Source organism: Mus caroli, chromosome 15, assembly GCF_900094665.2.
Source record: "Mus caroli chromosome 15, CAROLI_EIJ_v1.1, whole genome shotgun sequence".
In the NCBI taxonomy this organism is placed as follows: domain Eukaryota; kingdom Metazoa; phylum Chordata; class Mammalia; order Rodentia; family Muridae; genus Mus; species Mus caroli.
In genome coordinates, this window is record NC_034584.1 from 5551569 (window position 1) to 5572092 (window position 20524).

Genomic DNA, 20524 nt, shown 5'->3' on the forward strand with positions numbered 1-20524 from the left:
GTGAAAGAGAAAAATAGGTCCGATATCACAGAGGCATCTGAGTGTCACAAACATGAAATAGCATGCCCGGAATCCAGAGGCCACTTACTGGGAGTGCCAGGATCGCAAAGGAAAGGACGCCACAGCAAGGACCTCAGGGCAGGAGCCACCTACCCTGTCTTGTGACTTTCCCTTCATTGTAGCTTTCCCTTTTATTCTTAATCAGCTTACATGGTTGTGTAACTGTTCCCACAGACTCCGATAACTACCCAACATTCCAAAGTCAGATCAATAATCATCAAACACTGCTCTGAGCTTGCCTACAGGATAAAGTGCAAACCATTCTTAACCCTTCAGTCTGGTCCTACACAGCTTTCCAACCTTATCTCGCGGTCTAGACAGACACACAGGACTAGACAAGACTCCTTCCCTCATTATCCTCCACGATTCTCCCTGATAGCACTGCCTCTCTAGGCTGGTGGTCTTTTGGTGGTCACCGGAACACGAAGCTTAAGGCCTCTGAGCTCGGGCTAATGCTCTGTGATCCTTCTCGGTTAGTTGTAATTCCTCTCTAATAAAGGGCTCGGCATCTTTCTTTATTTGCCATCAGGCCCCGCAAAACGAAGCCGCTTGGAGCGAGGTCACCGCTCCCAGCTCTTACTCCAGCGACGGCCACATCAGCCATCCAGCAGACACTGGTTAAAATTTACCCCAGACGAGCACGACTAACTACCCAGAAAGCAAGTAAAAATGAAAGCACCTAGGGGAAGATGCGCAAGAAACTTGCTTTCCCGCCAGGCGCTCAAAACTCCGCCTGCACCCCCCAACGCCGCCCCAGACCAGTTCCAACTGGATTTCTTCGGGCAGCTCGAAAGCCAAATAGAATTTCGGCCCTTTCCCGGCCCCAGCCAATCCCCGCAGCCCCTCGGGCTCCCAAACCTTCCGGACCTCTGATTAGCTGACAGATCTGGCCCGGGGGCGGGCTTAGAGCGGCCTCCCTGAAAGGGTGAAGAGGGAGGTGGGGCCGGGCCGAGAGGCCACTGCGCAGGCGCCTAAGAAGACGGATAAACAAACAAATAAAACCCACTGCCCCGGGGCCAGCCCGGATCCCCGCCTCCCGGGTCCTCCCGGGGCTCTCCGCCCTCGCGTGCGTCTGGGCACGTCCCCCCCCCCCAGTGGCGCGTTCCACGCACGTCCCCGCACTTAACCTGTGCGCGGCCGGCGCGGTGCTGGCGGCAGGGAGCGCGAGCCTGCACCCGCAGCCCCGCGGACCATGACTTGCTACCGGGGCTTCCTGCTGGGCAGCTGCCGGCGCGTGGCGGGTGGCCGCGCGGCTCTGCGGGGCTCGGGCTCGGGCGCGGACGGCCGGCGGCACTTGGGGCACGGGCAGCCGCGCGAGCTGGCGGGCGGTGGTAGCCCCGCCGACGGCGGCTTCCGCCCCTCGCGGGTGGTGGTGGTGGCGAAAACCACCCGCTACGAGTTCGAGCAGCAGCGGTACCGCTATGCGGAGCTCTCGGAGGAGGACCTGAAGCAGCTGGTGGGTCCTGGCGGGGGACGGCCGGTACTGGGGGTGGGGGTGGGGGGCGACGGGCCACAGGACACCCCCAAAGCCCGACGACCTTCCTCCGATTGCCTGTGGGGCCCCTCGAGCATGGGACTGGGGCGCCCTGAGCCTGCCTCTAATTAGAGGGGGCTCCTGGGACTTGGGAAGCCACGTGTGTCCTCGCTCCCGCCTCGGTAGCACGGACTCCCATCGCTGAGAAGATGAGGGTTGTTCGCCCTGTTTGTCCTGGGGACCTCTCCCCAGGCCACCGGGAGAAAGGAAATTCTCCAGCACAGCCACTGGCGGCGGAGAGAGGGCCGAGGTGCCGCGGTCACACCCCCTTCTCGCCTGGGGACAGAGGCCTGGCCAGGGAAAGCCCTGCTGGATTGTGGTCGCCTGTCCCTCCAGGGTCTCTTACTGCTTGAAAAGCAAGCACCTGGGACAGCGAGGCAGGAAAGCTGACCCGAGATGGGTTTTTGTGTTGGAAGGTCAGAAAAGGAACAAGTATGCAGGCTAATCGAAGGCATGAACCCTGAAGTAACAGGGCCTCCGCCATACACCGTATTTGGTGTATTTACTAATAGCGTTGCCAGGTATGCAAACCCATGCGTGTATGTATGTGTGTGTGTGGGAAGGATTGAACCCAGAGTTCGAGCGTCCCCATTTTTGAAAAAAAAATTTGATTTTGTGCTACCCAGTAACTTTTGGGAAATGGGCTGTTAGCAGTTTATTTAGGACCCCCCCCCCCATTATGCCTGTAATTGTTGACTCCAGACACCCGAAGGCTTTAGACTGAATTGTATATAAGCATTATTCAGTTATGTACAAGAATAAGTAGGCTGGCTGTTCTAAAATGATGCCCGTTACCTTCACATTTTTATTTTAGAGACAGGGGAAACAAATTGTAAATCTTTGCCTAGCTGCTGCGTCTTGTCAGTATTGTTTGGCAAGTTGACAAGGGTAGAAATCAGTGCAAATTTTTCTCTTTCCCCCAAGTGTTTGAAAGTATTTCTAGCAAACATTTGCAGTCTTTAGCAGAGTAGCAGCGGTTTGGCTGGCATAGTTTGTGTAGTTGAGTGAAATGAATGCAATGAAGTGGGGGATTGTGGGCTCGATGAGAGTGCTTTGTTTCTATTTTGGAAAAAGAGGCGTGTCCTTTTGGTTACATGCCCGACTCTGCAAGGTTCACCTTTTAGAAATTGTGAAATATCATGTATGCTTAGTCTCACACAATTTTATCTGAGCGTCTCTGGATTTAAAATAGTACACACAAGGAAAAGCAAACCAACAGAAGTGAAGGGGGACTCTCAGCTCTACCCCACAGAGGGTGGGATTGAACGCCAGGAGCGCAAGGCTCTCCCTGGTTGGATTGACTGATATCCTTTGTGCTTTTTAACGTCTCTGACCCTCATGAGTGAAACAAAAACGTTTGTGTTGCAATGCTAGCTTTCAAGAGTTTCACCTAGTTCCTGATGGGTTGGGCTAAATAGCTTCCAAGGTCCATTCTGGAGCCGGCATTTTGAAATTATTTCAAGGATTCTGGAAACGGGATGGCATTTGATTTGAGATTAACTCTTGTATCTCTGACGAGATGGCCCATAATAAAACTTCTTAAAATGTAGGGGTAATCGGTGTCTTCAAAAACTTGGAACTCCCTCTTTGAGTAGAGAAGCCTCCTAATGTTTGTCACTGGGTGATGCAGTTAGTCAGGCCAGCTTTGAAGTATGGGCTCTACAGCAGTCTTGTGATCACCAAGAGACTGCAGTTTTATTGTCTCCCTAACTTACTGATATGATGTCAGGACAGTATTTGCAGTGAGATTGCTTTAGATATACCTCTGATAAGAACAGCTCAGGAATACTAGGCTTTGTGAAGTTCTACGCCATGAAGGTAGGAACAGAAAGAATTTTATGTTATTTACTATATTGTTGGGGGTCAAACTGACTCATGAATTGGTTATAAAAGAAAATGCCCAAGGTCTTTCTTCAGGCCACTGCTACCCTGGCTACTGTTTCCATAATGTTATGGCAACAAGATTTGTATGAAAGCATTCTCTTTTTTTAACGTGTGTGTGTGTGTGTGTGTGTGTGTGTGTGTGTGCGTGCGTGCGCGCTCGTGCAGAATAGTTCTCTATTTGGAGGTCCTTGTTAAAATGAAAATAATAGATGAACAGATGACGTCTTCAGTAGTTTACTCTCAGGAAGCTCTGGATTTCTGACTTTGTGAAGGTAAAGAGTTACATGAAGTATCTTTTTAATCCATGAAGCCAGGATTATATCCTTTAGCTTGGGGCACATTTTGACTTCTCAATTAATCTCCCTGGTAGTTTTGCATCATTTCAGAGTTTTGCCTTTCTTCCCATTGAGTGGTTAATGACTTATCTTGGGGGACGGAAGACTTCTAGTTAAGGACTTTGCTTCCAAGTCCTGTGATCTTGCAAAGGCATAAACGACTCCTCCAGCCTATTTGTGCCACCAGAGGTGAGGCTGAAGGCAGAGGCAGGGCTCCTGACTGGACTCCTTGACAGTCACATGTTAGACACAACAAAACTGATCTGGCTAGGATATTATTGCCCAAACTACACTTTGTTTGCCAAAGAAAAAGTATTATTTAAAATACGTAATTGTACCAATCAGATAAGAAAGGGGCTGTTTTCACTTTGCCTCCTCTCATTCTGTTAGAATTTCAGAGGAAGCATCTTTAGTGGCTTTCTTTCTTAGATACGATAAGACAAAGTAAGTTCACTTAATGACACATCTTTTGGATTAAATTATTTCTGTTTATTGCCTTGGTAGCTGGTTCTTACGTAGAGATGTAACGACTTGCTTCTGTTTCCTCTTGTTCATACACACACACACACACGCACACACAAGCAAAATGGTATGTCTTAGGTTATGGTAGTTTGCAGATAACTCTCTTCTGCACAAATGCAGTCAGCTGTGTAACTAGTCACCAAGTTAAAGAACGTGCCCTGGTATCCTGCCAGGCAGGGCCTGCCTCCTCACCGACCCTTCTTGTTATCAGCTCTCCCAGCCTCAGGCGCCTGAGTGCTCTATCTGAGGCTGAACACCTGGCCCCTTGGCTCCTCAGCTTCTCCGTAAGCAGAGGCTCCCTTCAACCCGAAGAATGCACTGAAGTGCAGATTCCTGACCTCCCTTCCCTCTCACGGTTCTGATTCAGTGTAGAGAACCCGCGCTTTGTGTCTCTGAACCATGCGCCTAAAATTACTATGGGTGACTCAGAGATATACATGTTTTCTGTCTTCCAATTCCTGTTCATCCTTTGAGGGAAGGTTCAGCCATAACCGTTTAAGAAGTCCTTGATATTTGCCTCTGCCTACCAAGCTTATGTTAAATATTATAAAGACATGATGAAAAATGCCAATCTGTGATGATTTCTTACTTAGGGTCAGGTGTTCTATCTTGCTCATTCTCCCTACCCTTCAACCCATCCCTACCCTCATCCAGATCATGGGGAAATGATTCTGATCTTGGTCCTCTTCTTCCTGAGGCTGGTGCCAGCTTTTTCACATCGGGCCTAATTGCCATCCATCTGTCAGTACTCCATATTAGCCTGGTAAGGCAGTGATCACCAACATGGGCTCTCTAAAGGAGTTTCAGGCTAAGATGTTTGAGAAACAAATTAAACAAGTGATGGTTTTGGTGTCAGCCTGTCCGAAAAGATGTCAAGTATAGCATAATGTGGAAAATAGAGGCTGAGAGTATACCTCCTTCCACAAATATTTGCATTCAGAGGAAAAGATTGACGTGCAAACAGTATAGTTTCCTCTCTTCTTCATCTTCCTGCTCTGAGCAGCTTGTCTGCCTGCTGGGTCTTCTCTTAAGCCGAAATAAGATTGTCCCTGAGCTTTCAAGAAGACGAAGCTTGAATGTCACTGTAGCGGAAATGCTCCGATCTTTTTAGTCTTCACTGTTAGCTGCGTTGCCTGGGGGAGTGCTAACTGCAAGCCTGTGGCCAACCATACATGTGTCAGACAGAGGCTTTGCCTTCTAAACCCTGGTCGCCCTTCCTGGGGTCTGAAGTGTGGGAAGTCAGTTCTGTGTAGACCCAAGCCTTTTGTTTATTGCTGCATGTTTACATCGTGACCAGAAAAGTTGAAGTTGGCCTCACTTCACTTTTACTGATAAGTCACAGAGGTATATAATTTTAAATACCAGCCTCTGCGACAGGTAATTTCATGCCTTAGAGGAATTATGCTTTGTTTTTTTTTTCTTTATGATGAACCGTTAGATATGCATCATGTTGGAGATTTGACCCATTTTTGCAACAGATTGGAATTCACGCAAGGATGGGTCACCTAGTGAAAATGTTCTTATACTTAAAGTGACATTGATTTGGACATTTCCAAAGCAGGTAGCTTTTCTAAGATCACCAAAATGAACTAAAAACTTGTTGGAGTTAACGCTTGTGACGTGCTAATTAGTTCATTTGACACTGCTGGCATCAAACCCAGGGCCTCATGCACGCTATGGAGGGCTCTGCCACTAAGCTGCATCGTCCCCAGCCATGCGGAGTCGGTGCCTGTTTTTTGTTTTGTTTTGTTTTTTGTTTTGTTTTGTTTTGTTTTTTTGTTTTGTTTTGTTTTCCTTTAAAGTAGTCGCTTGGAAGCCCCTGCAGTTCTGGAGCGCTGCCTCTTTCACGAAGCATGTCTGTAATAGAGTCTATAACTTAAAAATCCACGTTATAAACACCCCAGGGCTTCCCAGAGGGCCCAGTGGGGAAAGCAAGACTGAGGACAGGAGTGGGGCATCCAAGGCACACAGTGGGAGAAGAGAACCGACTTCTCAGGTTGTCCTCTGCCCCCACCTGCGTTGCTGGCACATATCCAGTAAATAAAAGTGTGGCGTTGTTTAAATGAAAACGTGTTAGGGATAGTTATACAGTATTATCAGCGCCCTGAAAGCTTTCGGTTGACTTATGTGCTCTCTCAGTGGTTTTATTTAGTGCATGCATTAGTGAGTGAGTGGTAGAGCCAGGTGAGGACACTCGGAAGAGGTGGTTCTCTCCTTCCATGCTACGAGTCCAGGGTATCAACCTCAAGTTGCCAGGCTGAGCTGGGTGTCTTCACCCTCTGAGCCAGCCCACCAGCCCGACTTAACGTGTTTGATAAATAGCTATTTACCAGGCCATGTACTGAACCAGGGACACTCCCCCCCCCCCCCAAAAAAAAAGATTGTTTCCAGAGTTTGGAAGAACTATTACATAGTATTCTAACTCTGTAGATAAAGTGGTCCGTGAGCATCCAGAAAAGAAAGAATAATTAGGAAGGGTAGAGATGAAGGAGGAAAAGACCTATGGTTTATTTTACAACTTTTACATACATTTTTTAGTGATATGTTTAGGTCTCCAGCTATGAAATATTTCAAGCCTGTAGAAAAGTTTCACAGTAGCAGGATCCCAATGCATTTAATTACTTAGACTTAGCAGATTCAGCTTTCCGTATTTGCTTTAGAGCTTTTAAGATGGATGTGTGTCCTGCACACACGAGTCAGGCCGGAAGATGACGTTGGGGGTTAACCTCAGAAACATTTTCCAGCTCCTTCTCAGAGGAGGTTTCTCATTGGTTTGGAGCTTGCCCCTTAGGCTATGCTGGATGGTAGTAACCCACAGGGATTCTCCAGTCCCTGCTCCCCAGCTCTGGGATCCGAAGTGAGGGCCAGCATGCTCAATTTTTCACTCAGGTGCTCGGGATTGGATGAGGTCCTCATATTGGTGTAGTAAGTACATTCCCAAATGTGTCTGTGCCCCTGCTTGAATGTATGTATGTATGTATGCATGCATGCACGTATGCAGGTATGTAAACATGCATGTATGTATGTATGTAAACATGTATGTATGTATGTATGTATGTAAACATGCACGCATGTATGCATGTATGGTAACTATTAGTAACTATTAGAAGTATAGTCCTATCCATCCAGCTGGTCTTTCCTGCTCCCACCGTTTCACGGGTGATCTCTACTAGTTTGAAGGTGCTAGGTATATACTATTATCATGCAGATGGTTTTATATTGATATGACTCTCCACAAATAGATATAACGTTCATGCATCTTTAAAAAGGTACAGTAATGATGTAGGTTTTAGAACATGTGCCTAGTATTTACAAATTTGCATTTCTTACTATTTTTTTCTTTAAGTTACCTGTATTGATACAAATGAATTAACTATGTAGTAATTGCTACATAGAGCTTCTTTTTTGGGATAATTAGGTTGTTTGCAGTTTTACTTTACTTTTAAAAATGTGATTATTACTGTGTGTGTGCCTGCATGCATAGTCTGTGTGGGTGCACATGCCGCAGCATATAGGTGGAGGTTAGAGGACATCTTGGTAGAGTTGGTTCTCCCCTCCCCCTTGTCCTGTGTTTAGGAAGGGAGCGCGGGACCAAGCTTGAGTGATCAGTGTCTCCCGTGCCTGGCCGTTCTGCTAGCACCAGTCTTCATTACTGTTCAGGACAATTCTAAGTAAAAGTAAGCGTCTCACATGCATTGGATGGGTTTCCTAATCTGAGGTTATCACCAACACTTAGCAAGGTTTAGCACTTGCCAACATTAGAGAATGAAATAACCCTTTATTTTTTGGGATGTTACTCAATATTGAAGGATGGAAGGATTTGTGTGTGTGAAGAGTTGAGACCAAGGAGTGAAGTTCATCTTAGAGCTAACAAAAACCAAGACTTTATGATCCAGTGAAAAATTTCACATTGTGACTCAGTACCATTGGGAATAAAATGCTACAGGAAACAGTTTCACCTGATTAGAGTATACTTTATTTTCTGCTTAATCAGAATGTTCTGACTATAATGTATTGCAGGGGCATAATCAGAGAGGTAGGCTGGACAAGATGGACGGACATTAACTGTGATTTTGAGAGTTAGCGTTCTCTGCTAAAGCTCTCCAGAGTTTTTTGTCAGTAAGTCTCCCTTCATAGGAGTAGGGTGTGGGGTGGGTAAGGTCTTGACTCTGAGTATTTGGGGTATAGGGTGAACGAAGATGACATTTCTGGTCTTGATTAGGTTGGGCAGGAGAGTTGATCAGACTTTTAAGGAATTAGTTTAGAAAACCCACAGGCAAGCTTTTACGTTCAGCTCTGTAAGAGCTGATGTAGTCCAGAGCTGAAGATGGCTGGCCGTGTAGAACTCGACACAGTTTGGAAAAAGTTCATGTGGAGCAATAGATAAGCTGGCTGACTGGCTGTGGAGGTGGAATGTGAGAGAAGACTTGAGGGTGACTGCTGGGTCTGGTCAGTTATCTAAAGAAATGAGGCCTTATTTAAGAGGCGTGCAGCTCTCATCACACGTAACAGTGGGGCCCTGTAGGTGCTTAGATATTTTAGGGTGAGACATTTGAAAATTAGAGTCTGAATCAAAAGAGTTTGAGCTGCCAGGACAGATTTCAGTTACTAGTCCATACTCTGGCAGCCAGGTCCCTGGGTTGGAGATAACTCAGGAAAGAAGTGAGCAATGCTAAGAAGCCCGAGGTGGGCCTTGAGCTTACTCAGACACTGGGAAACCAGTCCTGGGAAGGGAAGTTAGAGCCTGTGAGATAAAGTAGAGGAGAACGATCGGGGTCAGGGAGTTTTAGTCAGATGAGTCTGCAGAAGGTGGTGCTGGGGGTCAAGCAGTTGGTTCTGTAGCTGTCGAAAAGGCCTGGTACCCCACCCCCACCCCCACACACTGCCCAGGCAGCTTTGAGTAATAGCAAGCCACCTGGTTAAGTGTGTAAAAGGATGCTTGAACCATCCTTAGTGAGTTTACACTTTGATTATCTTACACAGCTGTGTTTTTCATGTGTGGTAAGGAGACTCTTTATTGACCTTTCATGGAAATTAAAGAGTCCAGAGTAATAACACTTGATGGACCCGTAAAGCAAGGCTTAAAAATTTGTAATTATAATGAGTTTAAGGCAAGTTCAGAAGTAAACATGCTGAACTCCGTGTAGAAAATTGCTCAAAATTGCTCACATAAAACCTCTGTAAAATGTGGCCAATCTACCCTCAATTTTCATTCTCTGATACTGCTGTGTGCGTTAACTGCAAGGCAGAGAGGGAAGGGCTGTTGGGCTTGGGTGGTTTCTGTAGGAGAAGCTGTGCTGCTTATCATGAGATATTCTGTCTGTAAATGTTCTTCTAGATTCTTCCGCTTTTTCCAACTTGAATAATCATTCTATTTATTTCTTTAATGGAAATAAGGCAGGCATTTTTGAAAAATACTATAAATGGATATGTTTTTGAATATGTAATATGGACCTTTACAAAGTTGAGAATGAAATCTAAATTTCTCGAACTTTGAAATTGTCAACCATTTTACAAGAATTCATACTTGATTTTTTTTTTTTTTCTAATTAAGGTGAGTTTTTTAGGTGTTTAAGACCACATTATTTTCAGGGATATATAACTGTCTGTTCTACCAGTTTGTGTTTTACCACTAGTGTGAGTACTGCTTACATGTTCAGGATATTCTAGTTGCTGTTCCTAACGTGTTTCCGGAAATGTTTCGCCATGTACCTGATTAGTGTGGCTAGTCCTTGTTAGTGAACCCAGCTCTTCCACCAGCTACACCAGCTACTCCAGCTACTCCACCAGCTACACTAGCTACTCCAGCTACTCCACCAGCTAAAGAAAATACTACGGGCAATTGCATTCTCTGGGAGAATGTTGGTCCTCAGGTAGCGAGTGTTTTCACACGGAGAAATTTGAGATAAGACCTGCTGCTCCTTGGCTAATCTTTGTCTTAATTCCTGCAGCCTGCTGAGAACCAGGAAGTAAGAAGAGAAGTTTCTCAGCCTGTTTATAAGTCTTTTGTTCCAGAGTGTATGTTCATACAATGCAAACCAAAAATTGGGACAAAAGAGCCAATATTTGGACAGATTATTGAAGTCTGGAGGCCAGAAAGGTTCTATTTCTAGCAAGTTAGAAATGATAAATTTGATGACAGCATTCTGAAAGACTTATTGTCCCTTTAAAATGCTTGTCAGCATTCTGGACTATTTGTAGTCTCCATTTAACAAATGTCCACTTAATAAATATAATTAAGCTTAACTAATATTTAAATAAACAGTAGTTGGGTACTCAAATCTTTGTGCACATTACATTTTTAAAATTTTCATTTCTAGCTTTGTAAAGTGTTCACTCCTAAAGTGAAATCATGTGTGGTGTTACTATAAAAAATGATACATACCCTCCACTTGGCCTCTCCTCAGTGTTGTCAGCGTTGCAGGCAGCCTCTCGCCCAAGTTGCCCTTGGAATCTGCGCATGCACTGTTGTTGCTTTCCTGAGACATGGATCCCTAGCAGACCTTCCTCCCCCCAAAAACCAAAACATACACGAATGAGTGAATGAATGAATGAATGAATGAATTCACTCAACAAATGCTTATCCAGTAATCAGATCCTGAGGGTACACAGAACAACAGAAGATCACTGCTGTATTAATTTGTATTGTAGTAAGGGGACATGAACAGGTTTTTAAGAAATACATGTGTGGTAATTTTAGATGTAGCAAATTCAGTGTGGAGGGAGTGAATAGACTTTGGGAAAGGGTAATTGGCTTTGCATCAGTGAGTGATAGGCTCAGGGCCTCAGCTTTGTTAGAGTTAAGCTGTCATCATACTGCAAGGCTGAGGGGAGCCAGGGTTCTGGGTGGAGGTGGGAGTGGGGTGGGGAGTGGAGGAGGGGTTGGGGGGGTATTGTAGCAAGTGCAAAGACAAGAGTGCAGGGAGTTACCACCGGTGTGTCAGAGTGAGGGCGTCTGTGGGGAGCAGGCTGGAGGGCCAGGCGCCAATAGGGAGCTGAGCAGAGTCTGTGCGGTTGTCCACACTGTGGTAAAGCTGAGTGTAAACGTGTGCAGGGATGATGCCTAGCATTGGGTAGTTGAATGTGGGGATAAGGAAGGAGGTGGTCTCAAGTGTGACTCCATCTTGACCAAGCTGTCGTCATGTAGTGAGGAGTCCTTAGAGAAGAAAATTAAGGCTTGGCTTTAGACATATTAAAAGAGGCATGTGGGCCAATTTGTGTTGAGTCCAAACTCTTTAGAGCTTGGGACTGCAATTGGGAATCGTTCTTTTGTAGTTCTGGAACAGGGTGTCACGGAGGAGAGGGTAGACAAGGAAGGCCTTTTGGTTCATCCTTGAGGGGTGGTCAGTGTGAAGTTTTATATCTTAGTAATGAGGGACAGAAGCCTCATGGTGAGCACTGTGCTTGTCCTTAATCAGAAACCAACAATTTGAGTTCATTGGCTGTGAGCCACCATGTGGGTGCTGGGAATTGAACCCAGGACCTCTGGAAGAGCAGTCAGTGCTCTTAACCTCTGAGCCATCTCTCCAGCCTCGAGTGAAGGATTTCTAGTTACCACCGTGCTCACTGCCGCTTTGGGCTGAACGTGATGATTCTAATGGACAGCAGCTCCACTTATGGCTGTCTGATATAATTTAGTATTCATCTATTAATTTTCATGACAGCCAGATGTATTTCTTTACTCTTTTAGGGTTCATACAGTTCTTTTAAATATAGAAGAAGGAAAACGTGCTTTAAACAATTCTTAGTGCTGTATTTGCAAAGAAAATACTGGGAAGGAAGGCATCCAAGTATTAACATTTAATCATGCCTAAGAAGTAAGACATTTGATTTTGTTTTACTTAAAATGCCTTTTACATTAGTGTTATGTTTGTAATCTTGCAAAAGCAAAATACAGTTGTCAAAATAAATGAAGTATTCTTTTTTTTTTTCTTCACAAGTACAGTACCAGGCAGACATGGTGGTACATGCTGGTATTAGAAATCCTGAGTGTAAGTTTGAGGCTATCCTCTGCTGCACAGTGAGATGGTGACTCAGCTGTTCCCTAAAGTAACCTACATACTAAATCATGTTTTGGAAGTTAATTTTACTCTGTAATTAAATAGTGATACCATTTAGATTTTATATTGGACACATACTTTACATGTTACTTTTTAGATTATTTGTGTTTAGAGTATTGAGGGTAAAACGATACTACCCGAATCACTCGGAAGAACAATGCTTGAAGAATATATTTCTGTACATCTGAACAGTATCCTTTCTCAGAGACATACCCAGCTCTTTCCTATATGACGCAGGGCAAAGTACAAACTGGGTCCATAAATGTGAACACAGGCAGCAAATCCAAGTGGGCCGAAGGTCAGCAGCTAACTGCCTCTGACAGAGATAGCTTGTCTTTGGCCCACAGATAGCCACATGTACCCTGGTAAAGACATTTAAAAAGCCATATAGAGTGTGCCTTTTGGAAACTGTTGACTGCATAGTTCACAAAACCTGATTTGTATTTGGTACTAAAGTTCTGATTTTTCTGACGTCTGGCCTTTAGTTGAATTTGAACTTGTAGTTTCATAGACAGTTACTAACATGGGCCATGAATTTTTTTTTTTTTTATTTTATGTAGGGCTTTTAAATGACATTGTGTTATATGTAATATTTTGATGTAAAATAGCATTTCTTCTTTTTTGTTAGCTTGCTTTGAAAGGCTCGAGCTACAGTGGACTACTTGAGCGACATCATATTCACACCAAAAATGTAGAACACATAATTGATAGTTTACGGTAAGTCCAAGCGATGGGCCCTTACAGGGGATTTTTATATTCAGGATTTCTGATCTCATCTGTACTAGCAGCTAATTCTCAGACTGTTAGTAAAACTTGACACATTTCCAGAAAATTATATTGAGATTAAAGGACCAGATTTTACCATTTTTCTAAGGAAATTTCTGTCTTACTGTTAAATTTCAAATCTTTGCAGTAGCTTTTTCCTAGAGAGCAGTGTTTCCTCCATTTGCTCGGTATTCCGCTGGCTTCCACTGTATGAGCAATAGATACGAGTGCTCATTAAAGTACTCCTTGCCTAACAGTGACCATTGTAGACTCCTCAGCTTGCAGTTGAGTCAGTCTAAGTGACTGTAAAAGAGGAGTCTAACTAAGACCGTGCTAATCACTAGATACTCCTAGTGAGGCATGAATATTGGTTGAACTTCAAGTAATAGTTGTTTTATAATGAATAGTAAGTTTTATATAATGAATATAAAAATACTTTTATATTAAATCTCAGCCTCAGAAGCAGAGGAAAATGAAGTTCTGATGAGTCAGTGTTACTGTCAGTGGCTTCAAAATTTGTTTTAAGCCGTATGGAGATTTGGTTGTCAACCTTTTATTTGCTTCCTGACTTGTCATAGTTAATTGGCTATATATGCTAACTTCCCAAACTACACCTTTGTTTCTCTAACAGATGATGGCGATGGTTGTTGTTATTATTTTGGTAACACTCTGCCTCTTAGAAAATGTCCATGTCTTAGCTATGTCACCTGAGAAAACCGTGTGCAACTTCTTACCCTAGGGATGAAGGGATTGAGGTTCGCCTGGTCAAGCGGAGGGAGTACGATGAAGAGACTGTTCGATGGGCAGACGCTGTCATAGCTGCGGGAGGTAACTGCTTCCCAGACACGAGGTGCTGGGCACGGGCTGCTTTTCCTGGGGTTTGTCTCCAGGTTCCTGGAGTGCCCCTGCTTTGAGTCCTTCAAGTCCTGCGAGGCAGTTTTTGCTGCTGTTGCATTTTTTCTTAATGTCATTTATAATCTGATGCTGTGAGGCTCTAGGCTCTCTTTAGTTGTAATTCAAAGGGTGCTTTCCGAGTGTATTTTGGTTTAATTATGGCAGCCTTTTTTGTTTGTTTGTTTGCTTTGTTTTGTTTGAGACAGGGTTTCTCTGTGTAGCCCTGGCTGTCCTGGAACTCACTCTGTAGACCAGGCTGGCCTTGAACTCAGAAATCCGCCTGCCTCTGCCTCCCGAGTGCTGGGATTAAAGGTGTGCGCCACCACGCCCGGCTTATAGCAGCCTTAAAGAGCCAATGAGGTTATCATTATTTGACCCCATCATCCCAAATGTATTTTTTTCTTGAGTTTTGTAATTATTAGTGACCATTTTTCCAGCTTTAAATTGAAAGTAGTTGTTGGAGAGAACATATTAAATTGGACTTGGTTGGATATGTTTTACTAAAATATAAATCTTTGAACTGGTTTAATAGGTCAGCGAAGGAGATGTTTGGGATTAGAGCCCAATCCTGGACAATGATGTCCAGTTGGTGACATTGTTGTCATCTGATGGGTTGTTGAGGTGAGAAATTCTGCCAGCCATCTTCATGTGCAGGACAGCCTTCTAATGTAAATACTTTTCTGCCCGTCTTGGCACTATTGAAGTTCTAAATCAGTGAAACAGGCTCAGCACAGTACAGCAGGCTCAGCACAGTACCGCAGGCTCAGCACAGTACAGCAGGCTCAGTGCTGTACAACAGGCTCAGCACAGTACAGCAGGCTCAGTGCTGTACAACAGGCTCAGCACAGTATAGCAGGCTCAGTGCTGTACAACAGGCTCAGCACTGTACAGCAGGCTCAGTGCTGTACAACAGGCTCAGCACAGCACAGCACAACAGGCTCAGGGCAATACAGCAGGCTCAGCACAGTACAGCAGGCTCAGCACAGTACCGTAGGCACAGCACTGAACAACAGGCTCAGTGCTGTACCGCAGGCTCAGCACAGTACAACAGACTCAGACCTGTACCTCGGACTTATTAGCACAATATAACAGGCTCAGCACAGTACAACAGGCTCAGCACAGTACCGCAGGCACAGCACTGAACAACAGGCTCAGCGCTGTACCGCAGGCTCAGCACAGTACAGAAGGCACAGCACTGAACAACAGGCTCAGATCTGTACCTCGGACTCAGCACAATATAACAGGCTCAGCACGGTACAACAGGCTCAGGGCAGTACAGCAGGCTCAGCACAGTACAACAGACTCAGACCTGTACCTTGGACTTATTAGCACAATATAACAGACTCAGCACAGTACAACAGGCTCAGCATAGTACAGCAGGCTCAGCACAGTACAACAGACTCAGTGCTGTACAACAGGCTCAACACAATACAACAGGCTCAACACAGTACAGAGGCTCAGTGCTATACAACAGGCTCAGCACAATACAGCAGGCTCAGCTCAGTACAACAGACTCAGCACTGTACAACAGGCTCAGCACAATACAGCAGGCTCAGCACGATACAGCAGGCTCAGCGCAGTACAACAGACTCAGTGCTGTACAACAGGCTCAGCACAGTACAGCAGGCTCAGCACTGTACAATAGGCTCAGTGCTGTACAACAGGCTCAGCACAGTACAGCAGGCTCAGCACAGTACAGCAGGCTCAGCACTGTACAATAGGCTCAGTGCTGTATAACAGGCTCAGTGCTGTACAACAGGCATAGGTGGAAGGGAAGCTGTAGCAGTTGACTGGGAGGGAATATGATTTAAAAGAGGACTGCAAATTTCCAGAATGATGCTACAGCTGCTCTATAAGACAAGTCTGGTTGTGTCTTGCACTCTGCTAGGTGATGGCACGATGCTTCTGGCTGCGAGTAAAGTCCTGGACAGACTCAAACCTGTCATTGGGGTCAACACTGATCCGGAACGGTAAGCGAGGGCTGCTTATTTTGTAATAAGTAATTTTATAGGGTTAATTTTCAAAATATTCCACATGTAGTCATTTTTGCTTTGTTTTGTGTGTTTCTTGTTTCATATGAATCATAAACTTTCAAAGCTATTCCCTATTTTCTCTGGTGCTCATGACGTAGGCTCTGTTGCCTCAAGGATTTTTCCATAGTACATGATGATGTTAAAGTGCAAGCATCTTTGTTCCTGGCTACTGTGAATATCAGAACATGTTCTAAAAACAATTTAGTAAAAAAAATGGAGAGTTGATTGCTGAGCCCCTGGGCAGACTAATACACATATCCCACTTCCTTACACAGTTCTGTGACAGTGGCTGGGCCTGGGGAGCTCTGTGTTGGGACAGTGACCAGGCCTGGGGAGCTCTGTGTCTGTGACAGTGGCCGGGCCTGGGGGAGCTCTGTGTCTGTGATGGTGGCCAGGCCTGGGGAGCTCTGTGTCTGTGACAGTGGCCGGGCCTGGGGAGCTCTGTGTCTGTGATGGTGGCCAGGCCTGGGGAGCTCTGTGTCTGTGATGGTGGCCAGGCCTGGGGAGCTCTGTGTCTGTGACAGTGGCCGGGCCTGGGGGAGCTCTGTGTCTGTGATGGTGGCCGGGCCTGGGGGAGCTCTGTGTCTGTGATGGTGGCCAGGCCTGGGGAGCTCTGTGTCTGTGACAGTGGCCGGGTCTGGAGGAGCTCTGTGTCTGTGATGGTGGCCAGGCCTGGGGAGCTCTGTGTTGCTTTCATCTGTCTGAAAACTTGTTTCTCTTTCCCAGATTTACGGATATTTACTGTTTCCGTTCCTCCAGCCAGTTAGTGACTATGACTGGACATTTTAAACTTTGTCTAGAGATCTGCCCTTTAGTGTTCGGTACTCAGCTCTCCTTTGTTTTCTTCATTTTATTTATTTCTTTGATGACTCCTTAAATATTTTGCAATTATTATCTTTCTCCTCAACTCTAGATTAGCTAGCTAGTCTCCCTTTCTATTCCTATATCATGCTTGAAAGAAATCATGCAGAAAAAATAAGAAAAACAAAAAACAAACAAACAAACAAAAAAACCCACCCAAACCTTAGAAACTTGGGCTCACTAGCATTCCTGGCTTCAGAGTCCTAACCGCTCTCGGGATCCGGCCTTGCCCACAGCCTTCTCACCCTCTCTTCTCTCTGTTCTCCGCTGCACTGCACAGAGGATGCTTGCTTTTGTGTTTTGCTGCATCTCTTCCCCCTGAGTCAGCCCTCTCCATGCTCACTGAGGAATGCTTGTCACTTGTCACTCACTCCCTTTCCTCTGTGGTCCCTCCAGGCCTGCCTGCAGGCTCACTCAGGACTGTGCCTTTTCAGGATGACTCTGCACTTCCTTTTCTGCATCTCGGTTGCTGTCCCTTTTCTTCCCAAGGGCCCCAACATAGCCGTGTCCTCGCCTCCCGGGCGAAACCTCTGAGCCTTTTTGGATTTGTCCCCAGCCAGTTCCCTGATGCTGTTTAGGAGACCATGGCATCCTGAGCCGAGCGAGCACACAGTGCAGTCCCTGTCCTTGTTGACGTGGGGGTTTAAGCGGAGCTCTTCCTTACTCTCTTGGCATTAAAGGTTCTCTTCCTTCTCTGTGATTTCTCCTTTGCGTCTGTTTCTTTTAAAGGAGCTCAGTTTTGGTCCTCGGTCTGTAGTGCTGTTTTCATGGATTACAGTTTGGGTCCTTTTGTGCTCCTCGTCTAGACTATCCTCTGCTTCCGTGCTCCTCCTCAGGGTGCCCACTGCAGTCACTGTCTCAAGCCTGACAGCCCCATCCCACCCGAGAAGTCTGGTTCTTAACTGGGAGAGCATGGCCACCTCAGCCTGCCTTTCCTTGGATGCTTTTGGTTTTAGCACTTAGATCCTTCATCTCAGGAAACTGGGCCTCGGGGGTCACCTTCACTGAGTCACGGGACGCGTCATCTCGTGGCTCCTGACTACGTTCTGCCCTAATCCCCATTTTCCATGTTGTTCTAGCACACTGGCTTTCCATCAGATGCATTAGAGCAGCAGCTGTGTGCAGGGGACCACTGCTTTCCTCTCTGCTTCCTTCTCATAAACAGAAGGAAGTTCTTGCTAGGGATGAAGCTGTGACTTCATCCTCAACCCTCATCACACTGGTAATAAAGTCTAGAAATCATCCATTGATTCTACCTCTCAAAAGATTTTAAACGAATTCTTTGAGAATTTCATACTGTGGATTTTATCATATTTGCCTTAAGTCCTCCCAGATCTACCTCCCCACCCCCACCCTCTCAACAGCTGCTCGTCTTTTTTATTTTTTACTTCTTTAGTTCAATCTGTGCTGTCCATATGCTTGTGAGTACAGCACTCTCCACTGCAGTGTGGTTGGCCTATCAGGAGCCGCACACTAACTGAAAACCGATCCTGTTTTCCCCAGATGCCATCACTGCCCCAGTGCTTTTGAGTTAGAGCCAGGGCTACACACCCCTCCTGTTCCATGCTCCGTAGAATGGTTGGCTCATGCTTGGTCCTTGACCAGCGCCTGCCATGCGCAGAAGACGCTGCTGAGTTCATGTCCTACAGTCTCCACTGCCACTCAACACTGCTGCTGTTAAAAATATTTCAGCGACCAAGCGTTCAAACATGGAAGCCTGAGGGGACGTTTTACACACAAGTAGTAATACAACTCATGATCTTATCTAACGTGCAAGTCTAATTATAGTCACAGCTTAATTGAAGTCTTGTACAACTCCCCTCTGATCCCAAGGATACGCAGCGAGTCTCTTAGTTAAGATGTGCGGGCTCTGCCATCTGTTGCTTCTCTGTTCTTCCAGACTCATCTGTCCTCATACATCCCCAGGAACTGTATATTCTTCAGTTGTAAAATGCGCATGTGTGGGTTTAAACTTGGCCCAGAATCTTTGTAAAGGGCTCAGTGTGAACTGTAACCACCTGAGTATCTGTTCATGCCATGGTAGTTGGAGACTCACTCAGGGACACGTTGGCTCTGGCTGGCTTTGTTGACCTAGGAGGTCGAGGGTGCTGTGAAGGAGTGAGCGAGGGCACCAGGGGCCCGCATGGTTTTCAGGCTTTTTACGTTCTTCTGCCAAGCGTGAGCCTGTGCTTATGCCGAGCTTCCCTGTGGCCGTCCCCTCAAGATGGAGTGTAAATGTATGCTGTGGTTCCTATGGAGGCTGCACCCAAGGCTCCCTGCATAGACAGCACTCAGCCACCAGCTTCCTGTTCTCTTACACTGTTGAGTCTTGTGGGTATAGGACCTTGTATCTTAATTTCACTAACATACACATAGTGTTCAGGAAACTTCCAAACAGTGAATGTAATTAAAAGATCTTAGGAGTAGACCTAGGACTTCAACCTGGCTGAATTAATTAATGTTCTGTGAGTACGTGAGATGATTAGCTCAGGAATTAACCTTCAACTTTAGTGTTGATGCATGGGCTTTTAGAAATTCCTAATAGTCTGTTTTTATAGCATTAAGATAAGAGGTTGTTAACTTAAGTGATTTTATGGTTGAGTTATATTTTCTTTTTTAAAAAGCTGGCTTTAAGTCATTAACTTGTCAGATTTTGAACAAACTGAGGCCTTTGATCTGCCCATGGAGGCAAGAAGACAGAACAAAGAGCTATTGTTCTAAATAGAAAGTAGAGAAAAAGAAAAGGTATTTATGCCTTGTCATGAGGTCAAAGAGGTTGCTGAGGGCTGCTGGCATGTAAGGAAGGCCTTCATTTGTGGCAGAGCAAACACTTGAAGATGGCTCGCTCCGTGAATTCATCTGAAGTAAAAATATCATTCAATGGGTGTCCCCTGTCTTTTGCGCTGACTACTGAGCTTGGTAAATGAGTAGCCTTTGAATGGCATGGTGGTCAGCCTCCCTCAGCATCCCAATAGTCCCACCCTGTGTGGCTTTGTTCCTGCTCTGTCAGAGCTGGCCAGTGAGGCCAGTGAACTTGGTGAGACACTGGACATTCTAAGCCACATTCTGAGTGAAATTGTAGCTTCTGTGTGGATTAAGAGCTCATTAACTGCTCAGTCTCCATGATACTGAGACCACTGTGGTACCTGGTGGAGAAAGGCTCACGTCAGAGAAACTCAGACCTGTTTGTAGCTGGAACTAGCTTGTCAGCCGTAAGTAATCTCGGAAATGGATCTAGTCAGGGCTTGTGATACCCAGAGCCCAGGCTGGTGTCTGAGCAGATGACCTCGTGAGAGGCTCTGTAGCTTCTGTGGACAGGAGTTTACACTTGAGCTTGACAGAAGGAGAGATTTTCTATAAAATGGCCATGTTTACCTTTTTTTTTTTATTAGGTATTTTCCTCGTTTACATTTTCAATGCTATCCCATTTCTAAGAAGGGCCAAAGTGTCCACACTTTGGTCTTCGTTCTTCTTGAATTTCATGCGTTTAGCAAATTGTATCTTATATCTTGGGTATCCTAAGTTTCTGGGCTAATATCCACTTATCAGTGAGTACATATTGTGCGAGTTCCTTTG

The 20524-nt window shown here is 45.5% G+C and overlaps 1 protein-coding gene across 2 annotated transcripts in view; it reads left to right on the forward strand.

Annotated features, from left to right (window-relative positions):
* The first annotated feature begins 1044 nt into the window (after positions 1-1044).
* The window catches only part of Nadk2 (NAD kinase 2, mitochondrial), a 40523-nt gene continuing 21043 nt past the window's right edge, over positions 1045-20524 (forward strand). For both annotated transcript variants that reach the window (XM_021183622.2, XM_021183623.2), the window contains exons 1-4: positions 1045-1516; positions 13024-13112; positions 13900-13988; positions 15943-16024. In XM_021183622.2, coding sequence (XP_021039281.1) covers positions 1253-1516; positions 13024-13112; positions 13900-13988; positions 15943-16024 — 524 coding nt within the window. In that variant the 5' untranslated portion in view covers positions 1045-1252. The remainder of the gene's footprint in view (positions 1517-13023; positions 13113-13899; positions 13989-15942; positions 16025-20524) is intronic.